This window comes from Rana temporaria, chromosome 4 (genome assembly GCF_905171775.1).
Source record: "Rana temporaria chromosome 4, aRanTem1.1, whole genome shotgun sequence".
Taxonomy (NCBI): Eukaryota; Metazoa; Chordata; class Amphibia; order Anura; family Ranidae; genus Rana; species Rana temporaria.
This window is the reverse complement of record NC_053492.1, coordinates 121,879,196-121,894,521: the sequence shown is the minus strand read 5'-3', so window position 1 is coordinate 121,894,521 and position 15,326 is coordinate 121,879,196. Positions and strand designations below refer to the sequence as shown.

Below are 15,326 nucleotides of genomic sequence, written 5' to 3'. Positions count from 1 at the left end.
TTTTATTCAATCACATAGAAAAAAATAAAACATTTCATACAATACATCCGCATCCATTTATGAGTGAAAGACACGACTTTCAATGTTATATTGATGTTTCCACACTTTTAATTCAACATGTTTCCCTGTGAGGCTTCTTCAGGAAAAGGTGTGGGATCACAACTACTAAATAAATAAACAAACATAAAAAAAATATCATAAACATAATTTAAATACATATATACAAACCCTATGCATATCCTAGATGAACAAAATACATACATGCATCCCCCCTAAGCCTGGGAAGGGTCCCCAAAATGTTGGATTTCTACCTCAAAGAGATAAGGAATTGAAGCCAATATATGGCAAAGTCATGAAAGAGGAGTCAATTCTGATGGCCCTGTACCTCCAGCCAACATTGTGTTGATCGTCCATATATGCCAGATCTCCCGCACGGAAGGGTATAGTCTCATAAGATGTATACAGAAAATAGAAAGATAAAACCTATAATTCAATGGAACACAACATGCTCATCCAGGCATGCACCTTCACATTTAATTAATGAACATATGTTTGTAATTTTTAACTGTTGCTTACTTTTATAGAATTTCTATATGGGAAGCTGGGTACCTAGAGTTATACCAGATGGCGCCAAAAATCTAGCTGATCAACAGCCAACTCTAAAAATGTAATAAGAACAGTAAGAATCTCTAAGCTAAACACACCAATCCAAGTTTATATAAATAAATCACTATTGGCAGCAAAGCTAAAACTATACCTGCATTTCAAAAGATTGTCAGCGATCTAAGGGTCTATATACTTCAAAAGAAGGGGAATACCCATCCGATGGTACCGGGCCCAACTAGACCTGTAGTTACAGAATATCAAACATACAAGGAATCAGATCTTAGTTGATGGTGATATATCTGCTTGTGAATGCCCAAATAGTGTCCATCTGCAAAACAAACCTGCTCACTGTCTGTAGTGAGGTAAGGCTCCCAGGGACACCAACAAAAATCAACAGCCATAGTCGCAGCCTCGGTGCTGCCGTGCATGCATGGCCCCTCCTATTTGCGTCCATGTCGTTTGCATCTGACGCAATGGGGAAGGTTATATAGGGACTCACTTGGCAGAGACCATTTTGGTGGTGTCCCTGGGAGCCTTACCTCACTACAGACGGCGAGCAGGTTTGTTTTGCAGCTGGACACTATTTGGGCAACTATATCACCATCAACTAAGATCTGATTCCTTGTATGTTTGATATTCTGTAATTACAGGTCTAGTTGGGCCCGGTACCATCAGATGGGCATTCCCCTTCTTTTGAAGTATATAGACCCTTAGATCGCTGACAAACTTTTGAAATGCAGGTATAGCTTTAGCTTTGCTGCCAATATTGATTTATTTATATAAACTTGGATTGGTGTGTTTAGCTTAGAGATTCTTACTGTTCTTATTGAATTTTTAGAGTTGGCTGTTAATCAGCTCGATTTTTGGCGCCATCTGGTGTAACTCTAGGCTCCCAGCTTCCCATATAGAAATCCTATAAAAGTAAGCAACAGTTAAAAATGACAAACATATGTTCATTAATTAAATGTGAAGGTGCATGCATGCCTGGATGAGTATGTGGTGTTCCATTGAATTATAGATTTTATCTTTCTATTTTCTGTATACATCTTATGAGACTATACCCTTCCCTGCAGGAGATCCGACATATGTGGACAATCAACACAAAGTTGGTTAAACGTACAAGGCCATCAGAATTGACTCCTCTTTCATGTCTTTGCCATATATTGGCTTCAATTCCTCATCTCTTTGAGGTAGGAACCAACATTTTGGGGACCCTTGCTAGGCTTAGGGGGGATGCATTTATGTATTGTGTTCATCTAGGATATGCATAGGGTTTGTATATGTGTATTGCAATTATGTTTATTTTTTTTATATGTTTGTTCGTTTATTTAGTAATTGTGATCCCACGCTTTTCCCTGAAGAAGCCTCACGGCAAAACATGTTGATTTAAGAGCGTGGAAACAGCAATATAACATTTAAAGTTGTGTCCTTTTCTTGTAAATGGATGCAGATGTATTGTATGAAATGTTTTTTTATCTTTTTCTATGTGATTGAATAAATGTTGTTGTTTTTTTTCATATAATTCGTGTTATATGGATTTGTATCAAGTGCACCTATAAAGTCCCACACCTCCCAATTATTTTTTTGTATGTATATAATATTATGTTCACCAGCTGGCACAATAAAATAAATAATGTATATTGAGGAATAGATCCACAGTAATAATTCACATGCTCATGGGATTGTTCTTGTGCTTTAAATGATTAATAACTTATGGTAACTGGACACCAGTGGTGTGCAAAATAGCAGAGATCAGATGAAGGTCCTACATACATATGGGTACATGACAAATACTCCACGCTCACTAGTAATCAGTGGAGAGAAAGCGTATTTAGCTAAATATAAAAATGCTTTCAACAATGTGTCCGCTTCTTGCTTCACTATGTCCAGTTAATTCTATGTCATCTTTTGTCTGTCGTAACCCACCATGGTTACTGGTTGACTAATGTTCATCTAACTGAATCATTATAACAATAAGCCCCCTATTCTTCATATTGCTTGTAGGTTAAATAGGTGACATTTTATTTCAGGGCATTTTTCATGGCTTAGGCCTCGTACACATGTCCGAGTATCTCGTCAGGAAAAACCTGTCGTTTTCCGTGTCGAGATTCTTGGCAAGAAACTCCTGCCACCGGAGTGTACTGACTTTCATTTCAAAAGAACCGCGGTTCTCTTGAAAGGAAAGAACGTGGTGACGTCATTGCGTATGACGAGCATGCGCTCGTCACATTCGATGCCGTTGCCGCCATCTTGCTTCACCCTACCTATGCCGTGGAAGCTACCGCGCATGCGTCAAAGTCATTTCGAGCATGCACGGGTTTCCACGCCGACGGGTAAGTATACACACTCTCGGGTTTCTAGTCGGAAAACAGGCTGACAAGAATCTCGACGAGAAAAAAGAGAGCAGGTTCTCTTTTTTTCTCGTCGAGATTCTGGCCAGATTTCCAGACGAGAAACCTGAATGCCTCGTACACACGAACGGTAATCTCGGCAAGAAGCAGTTTTCCTGCTGGTTTTTGCCGAGAAACCCGGTCGTGTGTAAAAGGCCTTACTAGCAGGGAGTATCACAACGATGGTGCCCACAATCTCAAATCGTGAGATGTAAACTAGCCCTAAATGATTGCACATTGATACATTTACAATTTACCCACAGAATTAGTAGCAGCAGAGGGTTGCGCCATGCTGATCATGAATAAATAAAATAAAAAAATTGGATGTTTTAAATGCACCAAAAAACTTTTCCTCGCTTTCTTTCTCTCCTAAACTTGTGAATATATTATATAGACTGCAGACAATGATATCCCTTCACAGGTCTCTATATGGCCAGTGCTTACATTGGCAAGTGGCCCATTTACCTGCAACCAGTTTTCCAGCATTTTCACCCATGCATGTGCCAGCCATTGTGGCTTTGAATTAGGAACAGACATTGCGGGTTATTTACAAAAGGCAAATCCACTTTGCACTACAAGTGCAAACTACAAGTGCAAAGTGCACTTGAAATTGCACTGAAATTTATTTCAGGTACTTTATATATCACATTATGCAACACTTTACACATACAGTGTATATAATAGACATTCACATCAGTCCCTGCCCTCAAGGAGCTTACAACCCCAAACTCACATTCTTACATACACATACTAGGGCTACTTTAGACAGGAGCCAATTCAATTACTAGCATGTCTTTGGAGTGTGGGAGGAAATTGGAGTACCCAGAGCAAATTTCAGGCAAGTAGTACTGTGGTTGGGATTTGAACCAACAACCCTAATGCTGCTAGGCGGAAGGGCTAACCACTTACCCACTTTTAATCTTTGCTTTCATATGATAAGACTATTCCACTAGGCTGAACTCTTTTACAAGCAAAGCTATAAAACATTATAGTTCTTCTGATAATATAATTAAACCGAAATCAACATTCACTGTACCCAGATTATTAAATAAAAAAAACAAAAATCTGACAGTGGCATTTTACTATATATATATAATATATACTTCTTTTAGTTAGCTGACACCGCCTTCCTATGTGAATATTGGGCATGCAGCTAACATTGAACATTTCATTATAAAAAAAGGTGGCAGCTGCTTAAACAGGTCCAAACTAGATAGGGAGGTACACAATGGGAAATCCTTGAAGTTTTAAATACAAAATTCTCCAGTTCTCATTCCCATTACCCGTTGCGGTATATATATTATAGAGTTTCCTCATATGCAGTAAAAACATTACCATAAAAATATAAACGTTTTCAACATACAAAAATTTAAAGGAAAAGTGCAGTATAGTTTTAGTGGGTGCATATATTGAGCTATTATTGGATTGTAACTAATAGTAATTGATTTCCTTTAATTGTAAGCTCTCAGAAACAGGACCCTCACATTATGCCTTTACTTTGCAGGGAAGAAGAAAGGAAGGAAAACCCACCAGGGTTTACTTCCTCTTTAGGAAGTAAACCCTGGTGGGTTTTCCTTCCTTTCTTCTTCCCTGCAAAGTAAAGGCATAATGTGCTAGTATGCATCGCATTCTAGCACATTATGTGGCACTTACCTGCAAACGAAGCCTGTGCTGCCCCGACTGCAGGCTGCATCGATCTTCGTCCTTCATTACAGGGCCACGGACTCCGGCCCGTGACTAGCCAGGGTCGCGTGACGTCACTCTCGCAAATGCGCCCGGGAGCCACTGGTCGGCCATTCCTTAAGAGCACATGCGCCGATGACATCATTGGCGCAGTAAACAGTAAATATCTCCTGAACAGCACATGTTTAGGAGTTGGTTACAGTACTTATAGGCAAGCCTTATTATAGGCTTACCTATAGGTACAATTTGCAGAGGGAGGTTTACAACCTCTTTAACCCTCCTGTATTGAACTGTATTGTGTTTGTACTGTCTCCCCTGTTTTTTAAAGTGCTGCACAAGCTTTTGGAACTATGTAAATAATTTATTATGGTTGGGCAAGTAAGGGGCCTTTCACACAGATGGATAGAATGGTGCTTTTAGCTGCAGGTTTTGTACCGCAGCTAAAAGCACACAATGCTTTCCTATAGCCCCATTCATACACAACGTTTAGCTGCGATTTTGTTGCATGCGGTTTGGTGCGAATAGAAAAAATAGAATTGAATGCGTCCAGGTGCGATTTAGCGCAGCTATATGCACTTAACCGCAGGTAATTGCAGTCTTTTGGGTCAACTGCGGATAGCAGCATGAGAAAAAAAAAAAAGAACAGGAAGCACATCATAATAAAAAAAATAAAAAGGGTTGCTATGGAAATGACTACCGCAGCTAAACGCGGCCGCATGTAACCGCGCGTAATCGCAATGTACATATGCAGCTAATCGCAGTGCCCAGAGCCTTGAATTTCACTGAAAATGTACATGCTTTTAATTGCAGCAAAACTGCCGTCTGTCTGAAAGTGGCCTAATTCTGTTAATGTTGTCGTAAAATAATTTCTAGTAGTGTGGACGTTAGGCGATGTCAATGTAGCATTGCACATTGTCTCACTCTGCAATCCTTCAAGTTCTTCCATGTAGGATAGTCAGAAGAAGCGGACTCTGGTGCTGAAACACAGCTTCTTCCAGTATAACAGCAAAGATGGCTGTTTTCATCTGGTGTCCAAATTCTTAAAGAAGGATCTCTGCAACTCTAAACAAGTTGCCCCTGCTTAGTGAAAAAATCAAGGATTTAGAGAATGGACATGCTGGAGAAATCTGTGGCGGGTAGGATCCAGTTCCAAGTAGTTTGGATAAGATCAGTGGGACACTGGTGGTTAGGGCCTAGGACAGTGGTTCTCAACCTGGGGGTCGGGACCCCCTCGGGGGTCAAATGATGATTTGCCAGGGGTCACCAAATCCTGGGCTGTTCCTGAAGCCTGCACCTATTTTGCAGCCACCCAGTAGGGCAGTCCCTGGAGCCCACGGGCCGCCCACTGAGCCTCTTTGCAGCCGCCCATTCAGTTCATGACATGGCTGGGGGGGCAGAGATTAGTGGTCAGCTGACTGGTGAGAAATATGAAGTGGGAGGGGCTGGAGGGAGACCCTATCTCCTGATTTCGGTAGAGGTGTCACTGCTACGAGACACCACAAAGTCGGAGACATAGTGAGGGGGTGGGGGGGAGAAGAAATTAGGATAGAGAGACAAAAGGGAAAGAAAGAAGAACAAAGAATGGTACATACTAAAATTTACCATAAGGGGTTTTAATACTTCACAAATGTAAGGGTTAGGGGCACAAATTACCTGTTTTGCCTTGGGTGCTGACAGCCCACGCTACAAATTTTTTTACTGTTAGGGGTCCCCACAACTTGGAAAATTTGATCAAGGGGTCACGGCATTTGGAGGGTTGAGAACCACTGGCCTAGGATGACCTGTTTGCCCAAACCCAATGCAGACTACCACCAGGGCTCCTTACTGGCTCTCAATCATCGCATGTAGTTTACTGTAGTATAGTTATTACTTTACATTTCTAATGAAAGGTACAGTAAATCTTGTTAGGCCCTTTTCACACTACAAAATAAATCCGTTTTAATAATCCGTTTTAAAATCCGTCAGATAATGTTAAAAAAGGAAGTTATACGTCCTTTATAAAATATCATTAAAGTCTATGGGATTTTTTTATGTTCCGTAAAGATCCGTAATAGTCCGTTATAACATACGGACGTTAGTTATAACGGAATATGTGACGGGTCTTGCACTATTTTTTGTCAATTTTTTGTCCGTTGCAAGTAACGGATATATTAACGTCCGTTATATTTTAACATTGAAGTCTATGGCACATGGACGTTAGTAAATGTCTCCGTAAATGTCCGTTATGTTAACGGACGTTAATTTTACTGAGCATGGATATTCAGGGGAACCCCGCTGTCAATTTAAAACAAAAATGACGTGCGGTTCCCGGTAAATATCCATAACCAGACCCTTCAGGTCTGGTATGGATATTCAGGGGAACCCCGCCGTCAATTTAAAACAAAAATGACGTGCGGTTCCCCAAGAAGACCAAGAAGAGGAAAGGACTTTCCTCTTCTTGGTCTTCCCCAGTGACGTAGCAGAGGTACGTCAGAGGGGGCAGGGTCACGTGACGGGTGGCTCTGCCTCCTCTATATAAGAAATGTCACAGCTTCAGCCGCTCATTCGCTGGGCTGTGCCCAGCGGTGAGAGGAGGTCCGGGATGCTGCTGCGCCGGATGGATGGATCTTCACATCGCCGGAGCGGAGATCACCCGACGCTGGATCTTCTCATCGCGGGAGATCACCCGCACCCGTCGCAGGATCAGGACAACGCAGGAAGCCGGGAACGAGTGGATTTTTCAGCGCTGGAGTATTTTTTTTTTTTTTTAATAAAGGACTTTATTCTTTTGTGTCAGTGTGTTTTTTTTACAATACTTTTTACTTCCTTTGTGAAATGGTAGAGGTACAGTGTACCCCATTACCATTTCACACAGGGGGGGGGTCAGGATCTGCGGGACCCCTTTGTTAAAGGGGTCTTCCAGATTCTGATAAACCTCCCGCCCGCATACCCCCACAACCACCGGGCAAGGGTTGTGGGGATGAGACCCTTGTCCCCATCAACATGGGGACATCCTCCCCATGTTGAGGGCATGTGGCCTGGTGCGGTTCAGGAGAGAGGGGGGCCGCACTCTGTCCCCCCCTCTTTTCTGCGGCCGGCCAGGTCAACGTGCTCGGATAATGGGTCTGGTTATGGATATTTAGGGGGAACCGCACGTCATTTTTGTTTTAAATTGACGGCGGGGTTCCCCTGAATATCCATACCAGACCTGAAGGGTCTGGTTATGGATATTTACCGGGAACCGCACGTCATTTTTGTTTTAAATTGACGGCGGGGTTCCCCTGAATATCCATACGACTTCTGGAGCTGGACTTCAAGAAAGGGTGAAATGTTTTTTATTAACGGACGTTAGAAAGGAATGATATAACGGATGTATACGGATATATACGGATAAACATTATCCGTTTTCAATAAAGGAAGAATGGTAAAATATTTATCCGTATGTATCCGTTATTAAATCCGTTAATAAACGTCCGTTAATAGGTGTAAAACGGATATTATAAAACGGACATACAATCCATAGTGTGAAAGAAGCCTTAGAGGTCATTTAAGATTTTTCAGACTATAATAACAATGGTTGATTTTATAAATTGTACTTAGTAAGGCCAAAGTAACTGTATACACATCATTAATTCCTAGCTCATGGCTAGTACTTGTAAAATAGAATGTAGTGATATATATTAACCAGTTAAGCCCCGGACCAATATGCAGCCTAAAGACCCAAGGTGTTTTTACAGTTCGGGACTGCGTCGCTTTAACAGACAATTGCGCGGTCGTGCGACGTGACTCCCAAACAAAATTGGCGTCCTTTTTCCTCCCACAAATAGAGCTTTCTTTTGGTGGTATTTGATCACATCTGCGGTTTTTAGTTTTTGCGCTATAAACAAAAATAGAGCGACAATTTTGAAAAAAATGCAATATTTTTTACTTTTTGCTGTAATAAATATCCCCCAAAAACATATATAAAAACATTTTTTTTCCTCAGTTTAGGCCGATACGTATTCTTCTACCTATTTTTAGTAAAAAAAATCGCAATAAGCGTTTATCGATTGGTTTGCGCAAAATTTATAGTGTTTACAAAATAGGGGATAGTTTTATTGCATTTTTATTAATTTTTTTTTTTTTACTACTAATGGCGGCGATCAGCAATTTTTTTCATGACTGCGACATTATGGCGGACACTTCGGACAATTTTGACACATTTTTGGGACCATTGTCATTTTCACAGCAAAAAATGCATTTAAATTGCATTCTTTATTGTGAAAATGACAGTTGCAGTTTGGGAGTTAACCACAGGTGGCGCTGTAGGAGTTAGGGTGCACCTAGTATGTGTTTACAACTGTAGGGGGGTGTGGCTGTAGGAATGACGTCATCGATCGTGTCTTCCCTATAAAGGGAATGACGCGATCGATGCGCCGCCATAGTGAAGGACGGGGAAGCCGTGTTTACATACGGCTCTCCCTGTTCTTCAGCTCCGGGGAGCGATCGCGACGGAGCGGCTATAAACAAATAGCCGCGCCGTGGTCCTGGATCGCTCCCCAAACGGACCCGACCTCCGCATGTAGCGGGGGGGTCCCGATCGGACCCCCCACCCGCTAATAGGCGAGGACGTACGTGTACGCCCATGTGCCTGTACGTGCCATATTGTGGACGTATATGTACATGCGGGGGTCGGGAACTGGTTAAAGGGTGTTTTTCTGTTGGATCTGAGAAATCTGTCCGTGATAATTCCTCTTTCTGAATATCTTAAATGGGTTGTAAAGGTACAATTGTTTTTTCCTAAATAGCTTCCTTTATCTTAGTGCTGTCCTCCTTCACTTACCTCATCTTTCAATTTTGCTTTTAAATGTCCTTATTTCTTCTGAGAAATCCTCACTTCCTGTTCTTCTGTCTGTAACTCCACACAGTAATGCGAGGCTTTCTCCCTGGTGTGGAGTGTCGTGCTCACCCCCTCCCTTGGACTGTAGGAGACTCTCCTGTAGTCCTGTAGTCCAAGGGAGGGGGCGAGCACGACACTCCACACCAGGGAGAAAGCCTCGCATTACTGTGTGGAGTTACAGACAGAAGAACAGGAAGTGAGGATTTCTCAGAAGAAATAAGGACATTTAAAAGCAAAATCGAAGGATGAGATAAGTGAAGGAGGACTGCACAAAGGTAAAGGAAGATATTTAGGGAAAAAAAGTTGTACCTTTACAACCCCTTTAAGGAATTGCATACACTATTACACAAAAGCAGAGCAATTTTAAAGTGCTTCCAATGGCCCATGTTTCTGTCTTCCTGCTACAGGGGGTAGTCAGGGGAACCTATTGGATAGGACAGATGCTACCTCCTTGGCATGCTACTACACCAATCAAGCACTTGTCCATTGCCTAGGCATCAGACAGCCCTCAGTAGGTGCCAGGGTTGTATACTAATAGCCAGATTCAGTAAGACCTGCCTAACGTTAGGCAGGCGTAGCGTATCTCATATACGCTATGCCGCCGTAAGTTAGAGAGGCAAGTGCTGTATTCACAAAGCACTTGCGTCCTAAGTTACGGCGGCGTAGCGTAAATGGGCCGGCGTAAGCCCGCCTAATTCAAATTGTGTTGAGGTGGGCGTGTTTTATGTAAATAAACCATGACCCCACGTAAATGACGCTTTGAACGAACGGCGCATGCGCCGTCCGTGGACGTATCCCAGTGCGCATCCGTCGGATAGAATGCTTAAGATACGTCGAACACTGCCTACTACGTGAACGTAACTTACGCACAGCCCTATTCGCGTACGACTTACGTAAACAACGTAAAAAGATACGCTTGTTCCGACGTCCATACTTTGCATGGGCTGCGCCACCTAGAGACCAGCTTTATCTTTACGCCGGCGTATGTCTTCCGTAAACGGCGTAAATAATTGCGACGGGCGTACGTACGTACGTTCGTGAATCGGCATATTTTGCTCATTTGCCTATTCAACGCAGAAAACAACGGAAGCGCCACCTAGCGGCCAGCGTAAATATGCACCCCCTTAGCCTAATTTAAGCGTATCTGGTTTCCAGAATACGCTTAAATTTACGACGGCGTAGATTCAGAGTTACGACGGCGTATCTACTGATACGCCGGCGTAACTCTCTCTGAATCTGGCTATAAGCACCCAATTGTAATATCTATATGTTGGAGACCTAAGTGTTATAATTGAAGGGAAACCATATCTTGGTGGGTTATTGCTGTAAGCAATGAATGGCTATTTTCTTCAGCAGGCCCCAGAATAGTAAGTTTTAACTGGACAATATTGTAATCTCATAAACAATTTAGGTAATTTCTTATAATATATAGTAAAACCCCTTTTGTCTCATTTCAGGATACTTCCAGGACCTGTTGAATAAGTCGGAGCAGACGCTCCTGGAGACTTTCCCTAGCCGTTATGGGGAGCTGTACAGCCAGAACGATGGGAAGATTTTCAAAGACTTGTATTCAGAGCTGCGTCAGTATTACCGCGGCTCTGGAGTTAACTTAGAGGAGGCATTGACAGAGTTCTGGAGCCACCTGCTGGAGCGTGTCTTCAAGGCACAGAACCCCCAGGTCACTTTTTCCTACGAGTATTTGGACTGTTTAGCTAAGCAGTATGACCAGCTTAAGCCATTTGGGGACATTCCAAGGGAAATGAAGCTAAAAGCCACCAGGGCATTTATTGCTGCCCGTTCATTTGTCCAAGGACTAGCAGCTGCTGCAGACATAGTCAAGAAAGTCACCCAGGTATGTAACCACAATCTCTTGAAATCCTAGAACATCTTATGTTGATTCACAAACCAATTGAACATCCAGTTCATACAATCAAAAATGTTTTTAAGTTTCCCAGTTAACAGCTACTGTAATAAAAACAAAAGCTGCCTTTAAAAGAAGTCTTTTAGGCTCCATGCACACTGAAGCTGATAAAAGCTATAAAAAAATGCCAGTAGCTTTGCAGGGAGCCTTTCAACGTTTTTTAGCGTTTTTGCAATAGCTTTAGTCAGCGTTTTTGAGTGTAGCTTTTTTCTTTTTTTTCTTTTTTTTTTTTACTTTTTTTTTCTTTTTTTCAATGGATAAAAAAACACTGGTGCCAGCGTTTTTAAGCATTTTGTTGGCAGTTTTTGAGCGTTTTTCGGCGTTTTGCGTTTAGCATTTTTCCCGCCGAAAAACGGCACTTTGAACGCAAATTTCGGGCGTTCAGAAAAAAGCCAATAAACTCCAAAGCTCATTAACACTAAAAAACGCCCAGGTGTGCATGGGCACATAGGCTAACATAGGGTCAGATTCACAGCCGAGATACGACGGAGTATCTCAGATACTCCGTCGTATCTCTGAGTATCTATGCGACTGATTCATAGAATCAGTTAGGCATAGATATCCCTTAGATCCGACAGGTGTAATTGTTTTACACTGTCGGATCTTAGGATGCAATACCGCAGCCGCCGCTGGGGGGAGTTCGCGTCGTAAACCAGCGTCGGGTATGCAAATTAGTAGTTATGGCGATCCACAACGGTTTTTCGCGTTCGCTACGTCGCTGCTAGTCTAGTTTCCCGTCGCAAAGTTAGTCGTCGTTTTAGGTGCCCTAACTTTACACAGCACCACACGTATGTGCTGTATAAAGTATGGCCGTCGTTCCTGCGTCGAAATTTAAAAATGTTTCCTTCTTGCGTAAGACGTCCGGGAATACAGAAGTATGCTACGCACGCCGCCGTTCGAAGAAATGACGTCACTTCGCGCAAAGCACGGCGGGATATTCAAAAGGGAGCATGCGCAGTAGGTCCGGCGCGCCTAATTTAAATGGCACACGCCCCTTTGAATTTCGCGGGCTTACGCCGGAGGCCGCCGGCGTCAGTTTTCACGCAAGTGCTTGGTGAATCAGGCACTTGCGATGAAAACTTGCGGCGGTGTAACGTATCTACGATATGTTACGCCGCCGCGATTGTACGTGAATCTGGCCCATAGAGTTCAGGTTATGGGCTTTAAAAAAAAAAAGCCAAAACGCCAAAAAAATGCAGTTTATCAGCTTCAGCTGCACAGACCGCTGTTCTCTGTATTAATGATATACAGTTCATCCGGAAAGTATTCACAGCACTTTTTCCACATTTTGTTATGTTATAGCCTTATTCCAAAATGAATTAAATTCATTATTTTCCTCAAAATTCTACAAACACTACCCCATAATGACAACGTGAAAGAAGTTTGTTTGAAAATCTTTGCAAATTTATAAAAAAAAGGTCACATGTACATAAGTATTCACAGCCTTTGCTCCATACTTTGTGGAAGCACCTTTGGCACCAATTACAGCCTCAAGTATTGTTGAGTATGATGCGACAAGTTTGGCACACCTATTTTTGGACAGTTTATCTCTTTCTTCTTTGCAGGACCTCTCAAGCTCCATCAGGTTGGATGGGGAGCGTCAGTGCACAGCCATTTTCAGATCTCTCCAGAGATGGTCAATCAGGTTCAAATCTGGGCTGTGGCTGGGCCACTCAAGAACAATCACAGAGTTGTACCGTAGCCACTCCTTTTATCTTGGCTATGCGCTTAGGGTCGTTGTCCTGTTGGAAGATGAACCTTTGCCCCATTTTGAGGTCCAGAGTGCTCTGGAGCAGGTTTTCATCAAGGATGTCTCTGTACACTGCTGCATTGATCTTTCCCTCGATCCTGACTAGTCTCCCAGTTACTGTAGCTGAAAAACATCCCTACAGCATGAAGCTGTCACCACCATGCTTCACTGTAGGGATGTTTTTTACCAAGTGATGAGCGGTGCCTAGTAGACATGACGCTTGCGATTTAGACCAAAGATCTCAATCTTTTTTCATCAAACCAGATAATTTTGTTTCTCATGGTCTTGAGAGTCCTTTGGGTGCCTTTTGGCAAACTCCAGGTGGGCTGCCATGTGCCTTTTACTGAGGAGTGGCTTCCGTCTGGCCACTCTACCACACAGGCCTGATTGGTGGAGTGCTGCAGAGATGACTGTTCTGGAAGGTTCTCCTCTCTCCACAGAGAAAGGCTGGAGCTCTGTCAGAATGATCATCATGTTCTTGGCCACCTCCATGACTAAGGTCCTTCTCCGCCAATCGCTCAGTTTGGCCGGGCAACCCATCTATGAAGAGTCCTGGTGGTTCCAGTCTTCTTCCATTTATGGATGATGGAGGCCACTGTGCTCACTGGGACATTCAATGCTACAGAAATGTTTCTGTACCCTTCCTCAGATCTGTGCCTCCATACAATCCTGTCTCGGAGATCTACAGACAATTCCTTGGACTTCATGGCTTGGTTTGTGCTCTGATAAGCACTATTTACTGCGGGAACTTATATAGACAGGTGTGTGCCTTTCCAAATCATGTCCAATCAACTGAATTTACAACAGGTGGACTCCAATAATGTTTTAGAAACATCTCAAGGATGATCAGTAGAAACAGGATGCACCTGAGCACAATTTTGAGTGTCATGGTAAAGACCCCTTTCACACGTCCGTTTGCGGATGAAAAAGGGACATACATTGGTCCCTATGAGATCGCGGATGTCAGTGGATGAACATCCGCTGACACCCGATCTTGTCCGCCTCCGCAATGATCTGATTATGCAGATGGGAGAAAACCCTATTTTTCCTTCCGTCTGCGGTTCGGATCGGATGAACACGGACACACGGTCCATGTTCATCTGATCCCCCCCATAGGGGAGAGCGGCGAAAAGACAGGGCGGTCCCTGCACAGTGTGTGGTCATCCGCCGACTCAACGGGGATCAACTGAGCGATGAGTTTATTGGGTGGATCATTACTGATCCGCCTCGTGTGAAAGGGGCCAAAGGCTGTGAATACTTATGTACATTTTTCAAACCAACTTCTTTCATGTTGTCATTAGGGGGTATTGTTTGCAAAATTTTGAGGAAAATAATAAATTTAATCCATTTTGGAATAAGGCTGTAACATAACAAAATGTGAAAAAAGTGAAGTGATGTGAATACATTTCGGATGCACTGTACCTCTGCCTGAAGAATTTTCAGCATCAGGTACACTTGTGTCCAATGCCTGGTGCATTTTTGTGGTTTCTTCTGGCAGCCCCTATGTTATAGATTGGCCAAATTAAATAACAGTGTCTAGTCAGTTCAGGGGTGGAGCGCTAAAGTCCTGATATTTTAATATAAACAGTGGAAAAGTATATAGAACATTATCTTTACTTTTGCCAAGAAAAAGGGCTACAACTGTGCAGCTAACATAGATGTTAAAATCTCTTACAAATCTTAAAGTGGTATTAAACTCAAAACACACAAAAAAAATACATATTGCCGTTTACCAATCCATCATTTTTTTTAGGCTTTTTCCTCTTTATTCTCACCGACTAATCTGGCCAGTAACACACTTCATGTCTTAGGGTCTCTATAGGGGAGCACAGAATCACCTTTGGACAGCAGCATTGTCAATATTTTTCCTTTTGGGGTAAAGTTTCAAACATATGAATTCAAATTGATTATTGTAATGATTTGTTTAAACACTCTAATGCCCCGTACACACGATCAGAAATTCCGACAGCAAAATTCCGATGTGAGCTTTTGAACGGAAATTCAGACCGTGTGTAGGCTCCATCGGACTTTTGCTGTCAGAATTTCTGCCAACAAAAGATTGAGAGCAGGTTCTCAAGTTTTCCGACGCATGCTCGGAAACAATTAGACGTATGCTCG

At 42.7% G+C, this 15,326-nt stretch overlaps 1 protein-coding gene across 1 annotated transcript in view; it reads left to right on the top strand.

Moving 5' to 3' along the window:
- Positions 1 to 15,326, top strand: part of GPC1 (glypican 1) — a 117,964-nt gene that overhangs the window by 83,639 nt on the left and 18,999 nt on the right. Inside the window, exon 3 of the mRNA XM_040348993.1 lies at positions 10,995 to 11,389. Within this exon, the coding sequence (XP_040204927.1) occupies positions 10,995 to 11,389 (395 nt within the window). The remainder of the gene's footprint in view (positions 1 to 10,994; positions 11,390 to 15,326) is intronic.